This window comes from Quercus lobata, chromosome 6 (assembly GCF_001633185.2).
Source record: "Quercus lobata isolate SW786 chromosome 6, ValleyOak3.0 Primary Assembly, whole genome shotgun sequence".
NCBI lineage: Eukaryota > Viridiplantae > Streptophyta > Magnoliopsida > Fagales > Fagaceae > Quercus > Quercus lobata.
The window spans coordinates 3,314,144-3,334,233 of record NC_044909.1 but is presented as its reverse complement, the minus strand read 5'-3'; the positions used below and the strand labels follow the sequence as shown (position 1 = coordinate 3,334,233).

The 20,090-nt window shown below is 32.6% G+C and overlaps 1 protein-coding gene across 3 annotated transcripts; it reads left to right on the top strand.

Annotated features, from left to right (window-relative positions):
- Window positions 1-7,523: 7,523 nt before the first annotated feature.
- LOC115994833 (cyclin-T1-4-like) lies at window positions 7,524-17,217 on the top strand. 3 transcript variants are annotated; one of them, XR_004093274.1, is made up of 7 exons: window positions 7,524-7,757; window positions 8,583-9,177; window positions 9,345-9,426; window positions 9,950-10,084; window positions 10,380-10,555; window positions 11,040-16,377; window positions 16,785-17,196. XR_004093274.1 is itself a non-coding variant. In XM_031119112.1 (7 exons), exons 2-7 carry the CDS (start codon window positions 8,594-8,596, stop codon window positions 16,814-16,816), a joined length of 1,155 nt encoding a protein of 384 aa, XP_030974972.1. In that variant the 5' UTR covers window positions 7,535-7,757; window positions 8,583-8,593; the 3' UTR covers window positions 16,817-17,217. The 3 variants fall into 3 exon arrangements, 1 of the variants encoding a protein (XP_030974972.1); XR_004093275.1 differs by having other exon boundaries at window positions 7,527-7,757; window positions 10,380-10,906; XM_031119112.1 differs by having other exon boundaries at window positions 7,535-7,757; window positions 16,232-16,377; window positions 16,785-17,217.
- Window positions 17,218-20,090: the final 2,873 nt, after the last annotated feature.

The window sequence follows — 20,090 nt, the reverse complement described above, 5'->3', positions numbered from 1 at the left end:
CGCAACAATCCTTACACACAAGATGCTGAATGGATGCGTGCCTTTCACAAAGTTGAACTAAAGATTTTGGGCAGCTAGCTTTTTGTTGGGCTCCGTCAGGGTCTAAGATGTGCTTAAGGGTTGATCCATGACTTGGAAGCCCAAAAAAATTAAAAGCCCATCTTCTCCCAAATTATGCTAGCCCAACCTACCATTAATTAGGAGGCCTGACCCATATCTTGATTCATGACATTTTAAAACGATCAATCTTTGACTTCAGAAATTCAGCAAAAAAAGAAAAAAAATCTTTGACTTCAGAAAGAAAAAGAAAAAGCTCAAGCTAAAAAACCAAAAAAGGCCCACTTTCATTTAAATTTTGAAATGAAAATCAACTTATTTTATTATTCAGCTTATTTTTGCTATTATTTATAGATTTTATTACACTTTTTGGTATTATTTATGGGTTTCACTATAATTTTTACCTTTATGTACAATACTTTTTAGCAAAAATTTTTTAATTTCAGTTAAGGATCCTTTTGGGAACATCTTATTTAGCTAAAATTGAAAACTTTTTGTTGAAAGTACTGTAGATAAATCTAAAAGGTAGTTGAAATAGTACAATGAGACCTATGAATAGTACCAAAAAGTACAATGAGACCCATAAATAGTAGCAAAAATAAACTAAATAGTAAAAAAAAGCTGATTTTTTAAGTCAATGCCAAACGCACACTAAAATAAGTTGATCCAAATTGACATTAAGTGTGTGTTTAGCTAAAACAATGGTGGGTCCCGTATACTATTTACGAGACCTGTAAATATTTTTTTTTTTTTTAATTTTAAAACTGAGTTTTACGATACTATTTACACATTTAAAAATTAATTTACTATAATATTATTAATTTTTAATAATAAACGGCATTTAAATGACCTAAAATTTGAACTTGTTTGTTTCAGTCAAGTTCAAGCACCTCGATACTAGTTTATGTTTATCTACTTTATCCTTTTTTTCTTCTTTTCTTTTTGGTCTCACACCAGTTTCAACTTCTTCTTCTTTTTAGTTGAGAAGGACACCATTTTCAACTTGATTAGACGTTTCTTTATGTCATAAGTTATGGATAAGGTTTTTTTTTTTTTTTTGGGGTGAGAAACAGTCATGGATAAGTCCTCTGTAAGAAAATTCTTTGTGTGTGTCTCTCAAAAACTTTGTTTAGTTATGGATAAGTCTAATGTTTTTAATTGGATTACATTCTTACAAAATATAAGATTTTGGAGATAAGATCATATAAGTGGCCATGGACTCATCACCACCGGGCCTGTTGGCCCAAGTGGTATCTAGTCAACTAAGTGACTTTAAGCTCAAGGTTCTAGCCCCTACATAAATATTTATCCAGTAAAAAAAAAAAAAAAAAAAAGTGGTCATGGACTCATCGCTGTTTTATAACCTACTAGCCCAATGAACCTAGATGGAAAAAAATAATAATAAAAAAATAATAAATAAAAAATAAAAGAGATAAGGGAGTCTTGAATAGACTTGAGACTTTGAGAGTGATTTTTTTTTTTTATAAGAATGAAAGTGATATAGGTGATAAGAGTACTAAAAGTTAGACTCTTTTAGATATACACTACTGTCTGTTTATTTAAAATATTCTCCAATCTTCTCGTATGTGTGTTAAAATACTTAATATTCTTTAAAAAAAAAAAAAAAAGGTGATAAGAGTAAGAGAGATTGGAATTCATGCTTATAATAAAGCATATTATCACCTTCATGAAGCACATTAATACCATACGAATTGGACCCTAAATCGGACTAGCTCTGACCAAACCCTCCGTACCTGTTGTCGAATTTCACTGGAGATTTGGGTTCTTTTTTTTTTTTTTTTTCCTGCTATGGACTGGTGGTGGTGGTGTGGTGGTGGTTGCGGGTGTTGGGGTGTGGTTGTGGCTGATGGTAGAGTGGTTGTGGACCTGTGGTTGGTGTTGTGGTTGTTTTTTTTTTTTTGTAAGATATATTATTTTATTTTAGTGGATATATTATTTTATTGTGATGTGTATATTATTTTATTGTGTTGAAAGCTAAAATAGATCCACTGCTGTAGCATGTGTGTAAGTAAAATAGATAAAGTGACTTTTTGTGTAGCTAAATAACTAAAATTTTGCCTTCATTGCTGTGAATGCTTTTAGGTAAGTAATTATCATGTTTTCAATTATATTAATTGTTTTAAAAAAGAATTTGAAATGGTTTTCAATAATACGTAGTACATATTAATTGCACGTAGAAAAGATAGGTTGAGAAATACAGAAAGTTGTAACTAGGAACATGGATTGTATAAAAATGGAGAAACAAATCCATTATTTTAGGATCATCAAATCTATGAAAGTTAAATTGAATTAAGCACATGCCTACTTTACGTACGTATTTTGGCTATATGCCAATTTTTAGTTGAATGGTTTTATGGGGTAAACCAAAACACATTTGCAATCAGATGAATATGAAGTTGATTCATTAAGGATTTGGGTTGCTAAATTGGATTTTATTTTTCTCCAATAAATGAGAATTTTTTCCTAATATGAAAGGCTTCCAAACTTCCAATTATTGAAATTGTGAGCGTAACATTGAAGATGCCAAGAGGGACCACATATTGAGCTATTCAATACAATAATTTTAGCCCTAAAATTAGTTTATGTATTTAAATGGTTTTGCAACTTTACGAGTTGGTGTTACCAATATTTTCTATAGGCTCAATTTGTTTATTTATTTATTTTTGGGTGATAAGTGTTCTATATGTACTTAACACTCATTGTTATCATGTAATTGTGTGTGTGTTTTTTTGTTTTTTTTTTGTGTAGTTCTTATTTTATAATTAAGTTTTTCTAATATAGTTATTAACAATATGTGTTTACTTAAATATTGTGTTCATTTTATCGTTTTTATATATCTATATTATTGTAAGGGGGTGGGTTGTGCTAGTGGTGTTGGGCTGCCTCCTGCTGCACTAAACCCAAGTTTTCTGGATAAGAGAGTCGGGACCGGCTTAGTTTCAGCTTAAGTTGGTCCAGTTTGTGCGCAAACTAGGCCAAATCTGCCAGAGACGTGTTCACGGCAGGCGAAACTATTTCAGACAAATCGTGGCAGACAGACATAATAATAATAAATTAAACAGAAAATATCTAGCCATTTTAATGGGGAATTGACCAAATAGCCCTTAAAATCAATTACAATAACAATACTATTTGTTTTTTTTTTTTTTTTTACAAAAGAGAAAAAGGCATAACAGAGGACATCAAATGTTAATAAGCATGGGTTAGTCGGAATATTAGAGGAAATCAACCGAAAATCCAATCCGCAGGAGCAGAACCACAAAGGGGAGAACCTTTTTTCTCAAAGTAATCAATCTCTCAGGAAAGAGTCCTGCCGTAGAGGTTAACCGCCCTGAGGGAAACTTGTCTGAGTGGTTTTCTGTGTAGGTACTCTCGAGTTTTCTTACAGAGGGCCGGATTTCATGAGGGAGAGAAGGGACTAATCTACCGGTGTATGCCTACCTTTCTAATTCTCACTATTTCTTTATTTCTTCTCACTTCGTTTTCTTTGCTATTTCTTTTAAGTTTTTCTATTTCTTAATCAAAGTTCTCGTTGTTCCTCCATTTTCTGTTCACGGCAAGACCCTCCTTTTATAGTGTCTGCCGTGACCCGATTTTACTGTTTTAACCCTTAACTCCCTTTATCTGGTCTGGGTGTACTGGCCGACCATCACTGTTTCGTCTGTGTGTCGCCCTCCCATCGCCAGACAAGGAAGAGTATTTTGTTTGCTAGTCTGTCGTGGCACTCTTTCCTGCTACGGTCTGGGTTATTTCTCTCTCCCTATCCCTCATGGCATGTACTTAATGGTTCCAACTCAGCTTGCCTCTTTTGGGTAGTAAGCCATCCCAGCAGGACACATCCCCGAAAGAGCCTGAGCTGGAACCATATAAATAGATTTTTCCCCTCTCCCCACCACCAAACCATGCCCTCTGATCCTTTTACCCCCTGACCTCACCATGTTCTGTATTGACTGGGTACAGGCTAGTGGTGCCTGGGCCTTGCTCGTGTCTTCATTCCGTATGTGTCCAAAACTTGCCTGCTGCCCATTCGTCTGCCGTGGTTTGGAGGTTCGCCGTCCGTGTTTTTTTGACCTCTTATGTGGGCTGCTTTTTGTTTTCCCGCTCCTCTCAAGAGCTGGGCTTTATTTGATGATGGGTCTTACATTTCTTTGGCCCATTTATTGGTTTCCTTTATTTCTTGCAATGTCGTTCTGTTATTCCTGCTGTAATAATTTAATCATGCTGGGCCTCTTTTAGGGCAGCCATTTATTCATTCTCTCAGTGGCTTGGCATGACCACTGGTTTGTTTTTATTTATGGGCTCCTATGTCCCTTTTGGCTTTCCTTTGGGCATCCTCGGCTCGTTTGCTTTCTTTGGGCTTCCTTGTCCCTTTTGTTAATTCTATATTTCCATGGGTTTTTTACTAACTTCATTGGACTTCCTTGGCCCAATAACCTTATTCTCATATTTGGGGTTTATGGGCCTGCTATAAACCATTTACTTTCTTAGTTTGCATTACTTTGGGCCTGCGGCAGCCCTTTCTTGCTTTTCTACCTCATACACTGCCCATGAGATGCTATTTCTCTCTTTTCGGGCTTCTTTGAGTCCACTTGCCTCTTCAAGACTCATTTGTTTATTTCTTGGGCCTGTAATTCATTATTCTTTCCGCTTGGTCCTAATGGTTTTGCTGTCTGCTTTGTCAATTCTTTGTTGCCCTTGTTATTGGACTTTCTTTCTTTCCACCTGAATTCTCACAAATGACCCTCAACAATTATATATAAGAGGATTCCTATCTTTCAACTGGACTTTTATGTGGTTAAAAAATACCCTCATTATTGAAGGGTAATTTCTTTTAGAAATAGAGTCATAAATGTCAAATAACAAATTTCATTTGAATTCAAAAAGAGAATTCTTAAAATTTAGGATTTTTTTCCTTCACGTTTAAAAAAGAAATTACAGTTACTGTTTATCTCTAAAGTTTATCATTTTTATTTTTTTGAAAAATAAAAAAATATATTTCTAAATTATAATAGATGCAAATTATTAACCTTTATAAAAAAAAAAATAGAAAAGTCTCTACGCACGCGCATAAACGTATGCTTAGAGGCTAGTGTTGTTACATCCTATTAGCTTCAATGCTGGATAGTAACTTAATAAAACTCTCTCTCTCTCTCTCTCTCTCTCTCTCTCTCTCTCTCTCTCTCTCTCTATATATATATATATATATATATATAAAAGGCAAATCACCTCAATTTAAACCAATCTACAAAATATTTCCAAGTTTATCTTCCTTATAAATCAGGTTAACCTAAAAAATTATATCATTTCGTTTATGAATAACTAAGAATTAGTTTAGGGTTCATACCTATATGTTCCATCCATTCATTTAAAAAAAAATAAAAAATAAAATATTATCACAATATCTTTTCTTTTTAAAACTATTCAGATACTTTTTTTTTTTAAAGATATGGCTCAAGTTTTTTATGGAATGGCAAAAATTTACTAATTGAACTAAGTAGAATCTACTATTAAACGTAGCATGCTATACTATAAATTCTCAAAAAAAAAAAAAAAAAAAAAAAAAAAAAAAAAAAAACTGGACTAGTTATGATTGTACAACCTCATAAGTCAAGGCCAAAATTGACCCGGAAGCCCGTATCTACATGCACACGGCCCACTTATACGTCATGGACCTCGTGGGTTCGTACAGTATATGCACCCAAAAAGGCCGAGACAACAACATTTTACCGAAAAGAAAAAAAAAAGGTGGATTGAGTTGACTTCGTTAATTCTCTACCTTCCCCTCCATTATTTTATAAAAGTATTGTAATTCACAAAATTTTTATAACAAATTAAAAGTGCTGAGAGCATTCATATCAATTTGTGAAAAAAAAAAATTCATCTATTTTAATATAAAAACATACTTTTTTATTTTATTTTACATATTTACTTTTCAAAATAACTTATATAAAATTATCTATTTTACATTACATTACATTAAAATATCAATTTAAAAAAAAATTATTTATCTTTCTTCACGCACAATAACCACCTTTCATTCTTTTCCTCTAATTTTGAAATATGTAAAGAAAGAATAAAAAATTATATACAAAATGAATAATGTCAACGTAAATTTACACAATTACTTTACAAATTTACTTAGCTTCACTGATGTAGATAATTTAAGGGATTAAATATGTAAAATTGATATCTTTTTTCTATTTTATATTAATTGGTACAAATATTCTAAATTGTTACCAATTTGAATTTGAATTTATAACTTCAATTTTATTTTTTTCTAATTAAGATTTGTCATCAAAAGTGTCATGAAAAGGGAAAATTATTAGGTATTTTCAGAATATCATAAATGTGTATTTTTTTTCTCACATAAATGATAAATTTTACTATAAATTTAATTAGTGATACACACCATTCTTGTGAAAGAAAGAAATTCACATTTATAATAGTCTAAAAGTTGACAATAGGGGTGTCAATATTCGACCCAACCCGTGAACACGACACGAACCCAACACGGGTTTTTTCGGGTTAGGGTTGGGCCTTAATGGGTTTGGGTCATAAACGGGTCGACCCGAAAGCGACACGATAAGAAACGTGTCATAAGCGGGTCAACCCGCGTAACCCGCAATAGACACGTTTGACACGCCAATTTATTTGTGTCAATCCGAAATGAGTCAAATGACACACTTAACACAGCCCGTTTAACTCGTATAACAAATAAATATTTATTTTATTTTAGATTTGTCAAATACCTTTTATATTCAACATATATTTTAAATTTAGAAAGAAAAGTGAGTAATTATAAAAATTTACAAGAAATATAATTGGAAATTGAAACTTAGCATTTGACGAGTTTCAAGGATATTATATTTTTGTTAAACTATGTTATTTTATTTTTGTTAAACTTTGTTATTTTGAATTTGGATTGAAATGTAAAGAACTTATTTCTAGATGAATGTTATATTTTTGTTGAATTATATTATTTTGAATGTGGGTTGAAGACTTGAAGTGTATGCATTGCTTTTTAGGATATAAAAAAATTATTTCTAGATAGATGTTATATTTAATATTATGCAGGTTGAAATGGGTTGTGTTACATTCGTGTCAACCCAACACGACTCGTTTATTAAGTGTGTCAAATGGGTTGGGTCAGGTCAACCCGCCTTATTAACAGGTCGGGTTAGGGTTGAAGGATCATGACACGATTATTAAATGGGTCGGGTTAGGGTTGAGTCATTTAGTCGAATACCCCTACCTCGACACGACACGAACCCGACACGCTAACCCGAATTGACACCCCTGGTTGACAATAATTTCCCAATAAAAAGACAGCGACTCTCCTTATTTTGTGTTGGATAAAAGTGCCTTATACCTTACTCCACTTCACCACCGAACACCAACAAAATACCAAACATCCACCAAAAAAAAAAAAAAAACCCAAAATATCTTTATAATAACAACCTCGTGTAAGGCGTTTCCTATTATAATTCACTCTCCTTATCTTTCTGTCTATCTGTCTGTCTCTCTTTCTCTTGGGTTTGAATTTTTTTCCTCTTCCTCTTCTTTTTCTTCTTCTCTGTCACCAAACCCTAATTTCCTCCCAATTCCGATCTCAAAATCTCTCTCCTTAACCTGATTATATTACCCCCCGAAGCTTTCAGATCTCCCTCCCTGCTAGCCAGGTTGATTTCTTTAATTTTAATTTTAATTTTCAATCTCAATCACGATCTGATTTTTTGTTTGTTTGTTATTATTGCTATAATTTGTGATTGTTGTTGATCTGTATCTCAGGTTGATCAGATTCAAATTTCGCATCTTTTAGATTTTTACTACTTTTAAACGTAAATGCTCGTACGTATATGTATGCGTATAATTGTATATATTGATGGATAATAGGTGTACCATGTTATCTGATCTCGGAACCGGGCCGATTATTTATGTTTTTATTTGTTAATTGAATAATTAAGTGTGAGATTACCAACTTTTAATAGGAATTAGAATGGAAATTAAGCTGAATTTGATAAAGTTGTGAATTGTTTTTATTAAAAACCTTCTTAATGTGATATGTCAGATTGTTAATAAGGAAAATTTAATGTAGAGCTGGAAAGATAAATTTTTTTTTTTAAAAATTTCTTTTATCACTATGGTTAACAATGGACATTTTTATAATTTCGTTAACTTAAGGCTGCACGCCTCCAAATCTTGCAAAAAAAGGATCTTTGTGAACTGGGTATGTTTTTTTTTTTTGGTTATAATGGGGGAGGGGAGATTTGGACCCTGAATGTTTGTGTTAGAAACGCTAGGAGGTGCCAATTGAGCTATGAGGCTTTTGGCCACCAGGCAAGATCTTTTACTTTCTAAGGATAAGAAGGGTACAATAATAAGAACATAAATGGTAGGTTGTTACTTGTTGAACGTTTGGTTTATAATTGCCGACTTGTTGAGGAAAATTACTATATTTGTCTTTAGATTTTTCTAACATGATCTGTTTGTTTCTTGTTGTATAGGAGGAGCAAAGATGTCTTTTGTACGGAATTTCAGTTTGCAAGGAGGCGTTGCCAATGATGACTATTGGTCCTCCTTCACTAGGAACAACTTTATCAACAACAATAGGAGCAAGACTAGGAACAATTATAACAATAGGAATTTTAGCAATAACAAAGACTACTCGGGGAAATTTTGGCAGCAAAATGAAAACTTTCATCATATGAAAACTGGCAATTCCCATTATGTCAACCCTGATAATTACACTCATGTTAATCCTAACGGCGCAAGTGCACCGTCTTTGAAAAGAAGAAAATTTTCAGCCTCTACTTGGGGAGGTAGTGGGAGACACTATGTGCAGTCTATCGCATATGACCAAGCCCCTTTAACCTGTAACAACACTTTCCCTCCTATTCGATCTAATGTGGAGGCCTCTATGGCTACCGGCTGTAAACGTGATCGTTCACATTTAGAAGATGAAGAACCAGTATTCTTGTCACGGGATGAGATTGAAAGGTGCTCCCCGTCAAGGAAAGATGGTATTGATGCACTTCGTGAAGCACATTTGCGTTACTCGTATTGCACCTTCCTTCAAAATCTTGGATTGCACCTAGAGTTGTAAGCTCCTCTTCTCAAATTGTTATTTAATTTTTCTGTTTCCATTCTGATGTGAGAAATTAAAATTTTATATATTTCTTACTGATTGGGTTCTAAAAACAATAATTTGCAGTTCTCATTTGAGTCCTTTGTCACCCCCTGATGTTTTTTTGACATGTATCTTGCAGGCCACAAACCACTATTGGCACTGCCATGGTTCTATGCCACCGTTTTTTTGTTCGGCAATCACATGCTTCCCATGATAGATTTGTGAGTATTTCAATTATTATGAATAAAACTTGCAGATTGTTTGTATCAGTTTCATAGATTTGTGATTTTTTTTTGCATCCTTTCTATTTTAAAATAGGTTTTTCTAGAAACTACAAGTCCTATTAATCTTTGGAGGAAGTCCTATTTAATCCTCTTATGCTTATTTGAAAATATTATATATAAAAATTATTTTATTGTAGTAAAATCTGATGAACCATTGTACTTATTTTTATAATTATATTATTAATTAAATTAATAATGACATCACTGGTTTGACCATCAGAGAACCAGGACTACGGTGGCAAAAGTTTAATCATTTCTAAGATTTAGTGACTCTCTCTTTATTTGGGTTGAAATTTAGTTTTAACGGACAATACATCCCACCCTCAACTCCTTATTTTTAGAGGGGATGAGATGAATATTTCCAAAGACCACTGGAAGCCATCTTCTACTTGCTTTTGAAATGTTATTTATTAATCTGGTTGCATATCAGTTTATTAATTCTGATCTGGCTCTGCTGCAGTTGATTGCTACTGCTGCTCTATTTCTTGCTTCAAAGTCTGAGGAGACCCCACGCCCTTTGAACAATGTAGTGAGAGCTTCTTGTGAAATTTTCCATAAGCAGGATATTTCTTTCTTGTCCTATCTGCTCCCCACTGTAAGTTCTTCATAGCTTCACTCCCCCCCCCCCCCCCCCCACAACAAAAAAAAGAATAAGAACAAAGAAATTCAGCAAGTTAAGTTTGAATTTAAAAAGGACTGAGATATCTATGGAATCCTATAAGAATTTTTTACAAAATTTTGTCAACATGTAAAAATCATATTATGGGACTGTTTTGTCAATTAGGTATTTATTTTGTCCAACATCAATATGTGTCTAAAATGGTTTTTGATTATTGAAATACTTTGAAACTTTAATTTTTTCTTATGTTGACATGTATTGTGTTAAACAGGACTGGTTTGAGCAATATCGGGAGCGGGTGATTGAGGCTGAGCATGTGATACTGAGTACTCTAAATTTTGAGCTTAATGTGCAGCATCCATATGCTCCTCTTACATCCATTCTTAACAAATTTGGTCTTTCAAAATCTGTTTTGGTCAGTCTGGCATTAAACTTGGTCAGTGAAGGGTAAGTTGTCACTTCCAAAATTGTTACTGTTTTTTCAATTGGATGTTGTTACTGGTGCAATATGTTTGGGTTAGCTGTTTGTTTCATTTAGCACACCTAGCTAGCTCATGTTGTACTTCTCCTGATGATGTGCACCTTGAACCTTTTGAGTTAATTTATGCCTTAATTCTGACCATGTACCTTTCGTTTGTTGTTTGGGCCTGTATATTGTAATAATTTTGTCTTTGCAAAGTAGTTCAGCTGAAAATATAGTATAGGAAGCAGGATTTGGACAGTGATTTTTAGAAGCAGCTCAGCCAAATTGCAGATTTGTTGGGTTCTGGAGGTCGTTCTGAGGAGATGGCTACACTGGTTGTCTTCCCTTTCTTTGAGGCAGTTCAAAACTTGAGTTTTGTTTGTGTCAATAATTTTCTTCTTTGAGCCACTACTCTATGTAGTTATTCTGGTTGGGATATTGATATTTTTGGCATGCATATAATTGCAGGGTCTACACAAGATTAGCGTGCTCGCATGTATGATATTCTTACCTGGCGGATTGATATGCTGTTCATGGAAAGTTTTGTTTTACATCTGAAGTTGAACTGCCAGTGTGGTGTTGATGACTTCATCACAAATACACCCCCATCAACTTGGTCATTGGCTATTAAAGATAGCCTCAGGACCTCTGACTTATAAATTAAAAAAAATAATAATAATATAAAGATAGCCTCAGGACCTGCAAAATCAGATTTGCCATGCTAGATTGACACTCAATTGTTTTCCCTCCCAACTGTCTGTGGTATCCATGTGAAGCTAGTCCTCTAGATTTCTTATGCAAACATATGACTTTTGACACATGGCAACCTATCCACTCGCCGTCCATTTACTGACTTGGAGGTGTACCATTGGCTAGGCAGATAGTAATTTCTTTTTCTTTGTTGCCTATGATTTTTATTACTACCTGGTGAGGGGTATTGTGAGGTAGCTGACAATACCTGACAACCTGAGGTATTGTCAGGTGACTCAGGTAGCTTATTAAATAAAAGGGGGCATTGTCAGGTAGCTGGGGAGATTATTGGGTTTAGCAGATGTTTTGCCAAGTTTTTCTGACCACCAAGATTTGTTATTATTTTTTTGAACTACTTTTATCTGACAAGTTCAACTCATGTATTTTTTTTTTAACTTCAAATACTTAAATGATTTTTTCTTAGTATCCAGGAACTTTGGTTTGATTTCAGTTTCAACCAAGTGTTAAATTACAAATCTTGCCCCAGGAGTTGCTGCTTAATGTAAAGTGTCACATCTGACGTATAGTAAAAGCATTGTGTGGCTGTGTAGGTCAGACTTTCATCTTATTATCTAAATTCTCTTTCCCAGTAAAATAAAAAAATAAAAACTATAAAATGCTTTAGTACCTCTCATCTTGGATGGATAGGTGCTGAAAGATTAGTCAATGCTATAGATGTGAAATGCAAAAATTGGAAGGAGAACAGCAAAGTTTATTGACATTAGGTCCAAATCTATTATGTAGCAAGCGTTTCCCCCCAGAGTCTTTCTTATTTTTCAGTGTTTATGGCTTGGATGCAAGTGGTTGGTCAGCAAGTAATGTCAGCCCAGTTAAATTGGACCACCTTTTACGGTTGCAGTAATCTATTGATGTTTGACAGGTGCAGCTGGGTCAGTGACTTCTAGAGTAGATTAGTTAGGACTTAGGAAGTATAAGTTCTTTTGTACTTGATCTACTTTGTCTCTGTAAATTATATGTAAATTATATCCATGAAGTTGTGTTTTAGGTCTGATGTCTTGAGATTAATGGGAAACCAGGGGAGGGTTTATATGTTCAGTCTTTACCAACATATCTAAAGAATAGTTTATATCCTAGAAGTCATCAAATTTATACACAATTCTAGTTTCAATAACTCAGTAATTGAAGAGTTTCCACCTAGCCATTTCAATATTACCTTAAACAAATAATAATAATAATAATAAAGGGAAAAAGGAAAAAAGAAAAAGAAAATGGGAGGAAAGTTGGAGAATGTGGATGGAATTTCTCTTCCTGCATCTCGAGACAAGGTGAGAGAATTGAATATTATAACATGTTTAATATCTATATCTTTTCCTTGTCCTTCTCTTTCTCTTCTTCTCATTTTGTTGTGTTGTAAAAAAAAATAACTGTGGCTAAGAGCCTTACGGGTCAGTGGCACTGCCCAATCTCCCTTAGGGGGAGAATCTGGGAGTTATTTTCCCTTCTTTTCTTCACTAATATTTTATTACTTACTAAAACACAAGTATGTTGATAGCTGTTGTTGTTGCTTGAGTCCTTGACTAAGTTTTCATGACCTTCTTGCTTATACCTCATCCATTGATTATGATGAGTCAATTTTTAATAATTTTCACTCTTGCCTTTTTCAATTATATTACAGACCACATAAACCTTGTGACATAAGTCCCTCTAATTATCCTTACCCACCTTGCTCACTTGGACTTTTGGGGCTGATCTCATGTTTATGAATTTTGGTACTAGTATGTATACCATTCACACTGGATACACCCCTCCTCCACTCCCCCCATCCCAACCCAACAAATGAGGGTCTTCATGACCATGTTCTCTCAACCTTTATATTCATATATCATTGAAGAATATTTAAGAAATAGGGTACATGAGTCCTTTCATGTTATTTGCTACTTTGCCTTTAAAATATACTTTCCAAATTATTGTGGAACTGTTATAATCCTTTTTGACCATTATGTCATAATCACTTCTGTACATTTATTTTTGTTGTTGTCGTCATTGTCGTCATCCTCATCATCATTTACTTTTCTATTACTTCTTTTTATTCTAATGCTACAATTCTTTATTAGGAATCTTTTTTCTCTAAATAACCTTAATGAACTTTTTAAGTTGTTTATATGGAAGTAGGTGGAGAATATTTTTTGGGATATATTCAGTAACATGATCTATTGTTGCCTTCCCTTTGATATTTTGGATCCGAAAATATGTTTTCCAAATGTTATTATTATTATCATTAGTTTCATCTATAAATTTTTTTTATTATTATCATTATTTCTATCTCTGTTTACTTCGCTATAACTGTTTCTTTTTCTACAAGTACATGCTTTATGGGGAATCTATTTTCTATAAATAACTTGATGAACTTTTGAAGTTGTTAATACTGGGGAAAAAAATGAAGAATATATTTTGGGATATATTAAGTACATAACTTTTTGCGTTCTCTTTGATATTTTGGATCCCAAAATATGTTTTCCAAATATTCTCACCTAATTTTCTAATAATTTCAATTATTGACACTACTGTTGTGATTGTTATTGTTGTTATCATCATAATCATCGTCATCATTATCATTATCATTATCATTGTCATTATCATCATCATCATCATCATCATCATTATTATCATTAGGGTTACTATTGCCACAATGGCACATGCTCATCTTCTTCCTTTTAAAAGATTACAATTTTAAGGTTGAATGTTATAATATTTACTTATATATATATATATATATATACACTTTCTCAAAATGAAAAGCCACAGTTTTATATTATTTCTTAGTGAATATAGTTTTAAAATAATTTTCTTATTGGTAATTATACATCGACCTTCACCCTTCAGCTTGCTCTTATAAGTAGGGTAGTAAATGAACTGAGCAATTCAGGAACAACTCAAGTTTGATTCGATAAAATGCTTTTTATGTATATTTGTTTATAAATAAGCTGAGTTGGAGCGAAGTTTTGAGGTTTGCTTAATAAATAAGCCGAACTTAAAAAAAAAAAAAAAAAAAAAAAAAAAAAAAAAAAAGAAGAAGAAGAAGAAGAAGTTTTGTTAATGAATAAGCTCACAAGTAAGGGTTTAAGAATAATCAAGTCTTGCTGAGTGTAGGCTCAACTCTAGCTTTTTAATAAGGCTTGATATGGTCTTAACAACTCAGGCTTGATGCAATAAAAAGCTTTTTATGTTTTTTTATTTATAAATAAGCCAAGTTGGAGTGTAGTTTTGAGGTTTGCTTAATAAACAAGCCAAACTCAAAATAAATGTTTTGTTCATGAATAAGCTCATGAGTAAGAGTTTAAGAATAAACAAATCTTGCCGGGTGTAAACTCAACTCTGGCATTTTAACAAGGCTTGATATGGCCTTGAGAACCCAAGCACATGGCTTGGATCGACTAATCTACAACCCTATAAATATGTGGAAATTACTATTTTCTCAACTTGATTTTTTTTTTCATAAAAATATGAACATAGCATGTTTGCTGGATTAAGCTTGAGCTTGATTTGAGCCTGTGCTTGGCTTGATGGTTTGACTAATGAGGCAAGTTAAGCTTAAGCTACTTGAATTTTTAATGAACTTGATTTTCAACATTCTAAGCAAGTTTGAGATAAGCTCAAATTGAGCTTGAACATCATATTAATCTTGTCAAACTGAGTATAAATATTGAAGGACCCTTTTTGGGTCTGCCCCTAGTCATGTCTAGCTGTTCTTTATGTAAGTTTCATTGTATACATAGATGCATTAGACCTGATGTAATTTATTTTTTTTATGGACATTTTAAAATTTGGTTGCTGAGGTTTCTTTCATGTTTCCAACATGGTGATATATATATGAAGAGGGATAAATACTTGCCCAAGAAAAAAAGTAGTACAAAGAAACCTCACTACTTACAAGTAACAAGTTTGTATTAAAAGTTGCTGTCATAACCCACTTGAATGGAACTTTTGTGAAGGCTGCCTTTTTAAATAAATAAATAAATAATTCTCTACTCCTATGTTACAAAAACTTCTATAGTTATGTGCAAAAGCAACTCTAATCAAGAACCATGCTGTTGCATGTAGCACAGCATGATTTTCATTTTTTTTTAAAGGTTATCAACAAGCCTGGCAATACTCTATGCTATCTATTGTGGTTACAAATTACTTTAAGATGAGAACTATTTATATATAAAAGAAGAAAAGAAAAGGGAAAAAAAAAAAAAAAAAAACCAAAGAAGTTGCATAGAAGTTGTGCCTAATGTTTTGTCTTCACTATGATATAAATGATGCTTCTAGCTTTATCTCCTACCAAGCAATATTGCTTCCAATAGAGGATCTTGGGCAGTACTCTATAGTTGGGATTATATGCATGCTCTATTAGCATGAAAGCATGTGTTTCAACCAGCCTATTCAGAAGCAGAAGACATTGGCATGTGCCTTGAGAGGTTTGATTGCTATTGGCAGTTACTTCTTATTTGCTTTCTCATTTGAATTGCATGTCTCTGGAGTTTAAAGCCCCTGCAGCAGAATTTTTCCTGGGAGTTTGGTGTGTTATCTAGATGAGTGTAACTTGTTTGCTATAGTTTTGGTACTCTATCAGCAATCTGCAGAGATTCTTGGAAAATATTCTACCTGCTGCATTTTTAGTTGGTAAGGAAAAGATGACTTGCTCTCTCCACTTGAAACCAATGGTTAATAAATATCTTATTTCTTTTGGATTTTGCTATTGGTAACTGTTGTACCATTGTAGCTGACATAGTTTTTGTCAATGTGGAAATGTATGTTAAGTTGTACGAGGCAATGAATGTTCTTTTTTTGTGTTGCCCCAGATGGTTGGTTTGACTATTCATGAATCTCTCTATCTGTGCTGATTAATGGTGCTGCTTGCTTTTATATCCCCTTATAAAGGTGTTAAATGTTTTGTTTTGTAGGCTTCGAAGCTCACTGTGGCTTCAATTTAAACCTCATCATATTGCTGCTGGAGCTGCCTACCTTGCTGCTAAATTTCTAAATTTGGACCTTTCTTCTCATCAAAATATATGGCAGGAGTTCCAAACAACACCAGCAATTGTTCAAGGTATTACCATTTTCATGATCTTATTTAGGAATTATGTTGGATGTTTGACATGGTTGGGCAGCCCGCAGCCCTCTACAATTACAAGTAGGCTAGCAAATTAACGTCACTGTTATACACACCTCACTTAACAATCTCTCTCTTTCTGAGAAAAAAACAACACACACACACAAATATGTTAGTCAAGTGGATCAAAACTTGTAGTTAGCTTCCTTTTTTTTTTTTTTTTTTGGTTTTTTGGTTTTAATCATGTCGTTTTCAATAATGAAAAGCCATTTATTTGTGCATATTGATCAGAATCCTGTAAGCCCTTGTGAAGATTAACCATCTAGATATGGAAACCAGGTCTACTAGGTTTTATTTCCATCCTCCGTTGCTAGATGATAACTATGAGTACTTGTTTGATGCAGATGTATCACAGCAGTTGATGGAGCTCTTCTGACTTCTGAGAAGGGCTAGCAGAACATGACTATAGTCCATAGCAAGCTGCATGATGATGGTACTCTCTAGGGTTTGTGGGTAAATATGCTTGTGGGTTGGGAGATGTGAGTTATGAAATAATGATAACAACAATCATAAGTATAGAAGATCGATGGAATGTCAGAGAGATGATCCATATGCTAGCAGGACAGGTGGTGGTACTAGACCCAATTAGATGGGTTGGACAAGTGGGTGGTCCCTTTCTTTCCCAGGATCCCTGAAAAATATTTTCTTTCTTTTTCCCCTAATGTTTCATTGTAAATTTTAAGGCTGTTTATTTCCTCCTGTTATAGTTAATTATACAAGACCAAAAAGAGAAATGGCAAGAGAGTTCCACGTAAATGCAATAGCCTTATTATTTTAGTTACTGTTGAGTATTTCATTTTTCTTCTCGTGGACTCTGGTAAAGCCCAATATGCGGGTTGATATTGGAGTGTAGAGTTGTTAAGATGATACAGGAATGGTGAGTATATGGTGCATCATCGTGACATAAAATAAAAAATCAATTTGAGTCTTGCTACAGACAAAATTTCACCCGCTACTCTCATGGTCAATTCACTGGCTCCAATTGTAACATCAAAACAAGCCTGATTTGATTTTTTATTTGGTGGTTTACTATGTGTCTCTAGAATTTTCCTTTGATTTATGCACATGCATAAGCATTAAGCTGGCTTTTACAATAATTGGAAAGTTGGAATAACAAAAGGGAAATGTTAGCGGCACAGATGGGGGGAACATATGGGAATGGGTGCCATACTGCCATAAGTTCATTGGTTAAGAAAATATTGTTAGAAGCTTTTTACGAGAAAAGATAAATGCAATTTATTTTCTTTGATAGCTTTTAATTTTTTTGAATTAAAGTGGTATTAAATTTTTTTTAAAATACTGTAATATACTAATAAATGTACTAAAAGAACTCATTAACTGAACTCATAACAAAATGTAAAATAAAAGGTACATTGGGACTTGCTCATTTGACCTAATCTTTGCCCTACTAGAAGAGCTTTCTTGCTTCCAAGTTATTGTTTTGCATCAACTTAAACGCTTAGTTTTTAGTTTTTATGTACAGTTTTTAAAATCTCATTTTTTTTCCTGTTTTTTCTCATTTTTTCAAGGTATAAGTATATTTTAGCACACTTTCAGCAAAACGCTAGATAAACTGTTTCTAAATTGACACCAAATTTATATAGTGTTTACATTAATTCCGCCCTATGCGGGAAAGTTAATATTTCAAAACTTTCCAACTTGCTAAGGAGTTGCTTGTGATCTTTCCAACTTGCTGAGTTTTTTGTGATTGACAGAGATATCAGATAATTAAGAGTAAAGTCTCAATTTTGGAGGAGCATATCACCAAAATTGCTAAATTTGAACCTACAATCTTTACAATATTGGTTTGATAATAAAAAAACCAATTAATTATAAATAACACAGTGCGAATTTAATAAAATGATGTGCTAAATCCATTAGCCAAACATTCTAAACATATTCCATGTTCTTCCAGTCAAAAGTGTCAAACAGCCCCAATCCTACATTAGCATTCCACCATCCATGATATCAGCCAGACTTTTTCCTTTTCTTATTATATTTTATGAGAGTTTAAATTGACGATGGTATTTTTGGAAACTTATAACTTTTTAGCTAAAGCATTAGCATTTGAGATAGCAAAAAATATTCTATTTTACAATCTAAAAAGTTACTTTATCTATTATACAATACACCTAATATTCTAATTTTTACTTTATTATTATACAACATATTAAAATAATATATCTACACAATAAAAATAATATATCCCAAAAGAGGTGAAATACAATAAAATATTATTTAAAAAGAGGTGAGAGACAATAATGAGAGAGAGAGGAGAGAGAATAAGAATTAAAAATGATATAAAAGAGGTGAGAGACAATAAAAAACTTTAAAAAAAAAAAAAACCATCTTGCTACAGTAACATCTATTTTAGAAATAGTCTTCTGGGTAATGCTCCATTTTTGTGATTTGATGATATAAAATAGCAATTTGAAGGTATGCTAATGCTTAATACATTAATAATATTCTCTTAAAAAGTAACAGGGTAATGTAACTAAAATTCTTGAGTCGGTCAAATTCAAAGTAAACTATGGAATTGACAAATAAAGTTACTTTCTTAAGAAACAAAAGTGTGTTTGGGAATTTTTTAGTAAGCTTATTTGCTGAAAGTCAGTTTGTTTCTCATTTAGCAAATAAGCTTCTTTTTTTTTTTTTTTTTTTATATGCTTACACACCTTTTGTTTCACCTTTTTAGCCAAAAAATACAGAATGCGTAATCTTTGGGTGAATCCAAATTCCATCCAAATCTTCTGTCCCACTTTTTCTGCTCCACTCTATACTCTACCAATAAAAGCTTGCCATGTGTTAACATAATTAATTAAATACTACAATTATTGACTTATTAATATTATCATTATTAATTAATGGTAGTATTTAATTAATTAGGTGAATACGTGACAAACTTTTATTGGTGGTGTATAGAATGGAGCAGGAAAAGTGGGACAGAAGATTTGAACTCACCCATGTCATACTTAGAGTATTGCACGTTATGCAATACATGGATGAATCTTTACCATTCTCTTTATTTATTTATTTTTGATGAGTAAGATGAATCTCCACCATTCAACCAGAGAACAAAAAAATAACGGTAGCTTTTTAAATATTGGACAAAGTTTGGGTGCTAATGGTTATTATTTTCATTAAAAAATTTAATATGACTACATACGTGGACAAATACAAGTGATCATTAATTCCATATATGTATTACAAATTTCGTTAGACTGTATATATTTTTTTTCTTAACATGCGTGTCAAATTTTGTGTCAATAGATATTATTTACTATTCGATTTATAAATTAACTTTTTATGCATAATTATAGATTACCAAAACTTAAATTTAAATATTTGATTAATGATATAAATATAAATATTTTATTTTTTGAAATTTTTTTAAACATGTATGATATAAGAAAAAAAAAAAAGTAATTCAATATGAATTTATCAAAATTCATGTCTAATAAAAAGATATTAAATGGAGTTGTAGTTATTGATTACAGTTTAGTCGAATTTTGTTCCTAAATATTTTGACTTTTAGTTTTTGAAGTTTTTAAAGTTTCACCGACTCTGATTGTTAAGATGAAACTTAATTATTTATTTATTTTTTATTTTTTTTAATGATAGTAATTTCATATCTCGAACTCTTCCTCTCC

Bases quoted from the DNA above. Each gene is read 5' to 3' on its own strand.
- LOC115994833 (XM_031119112.1), top strand. From the start codon at position 8,594: ATGTCTTTTGTACGGAATTTCAGTTTGCAAGGAGGCGTTGCCAATGAT. The intron at 9,427-9,949 runs GTGAGTATTTCA...GCTCTGCTGCAG, and splicing joins ATGCTTCCCATGATAGATTT to TTGATTGCTACTGCTGCTCT. The intron at 16,378-16,784 runs GTATTACCATTT...TGTTTGATGCAG, and splicing joins AACACCAGCAATTGTTCAAG to ATGTATCACAGCAGTTGATG.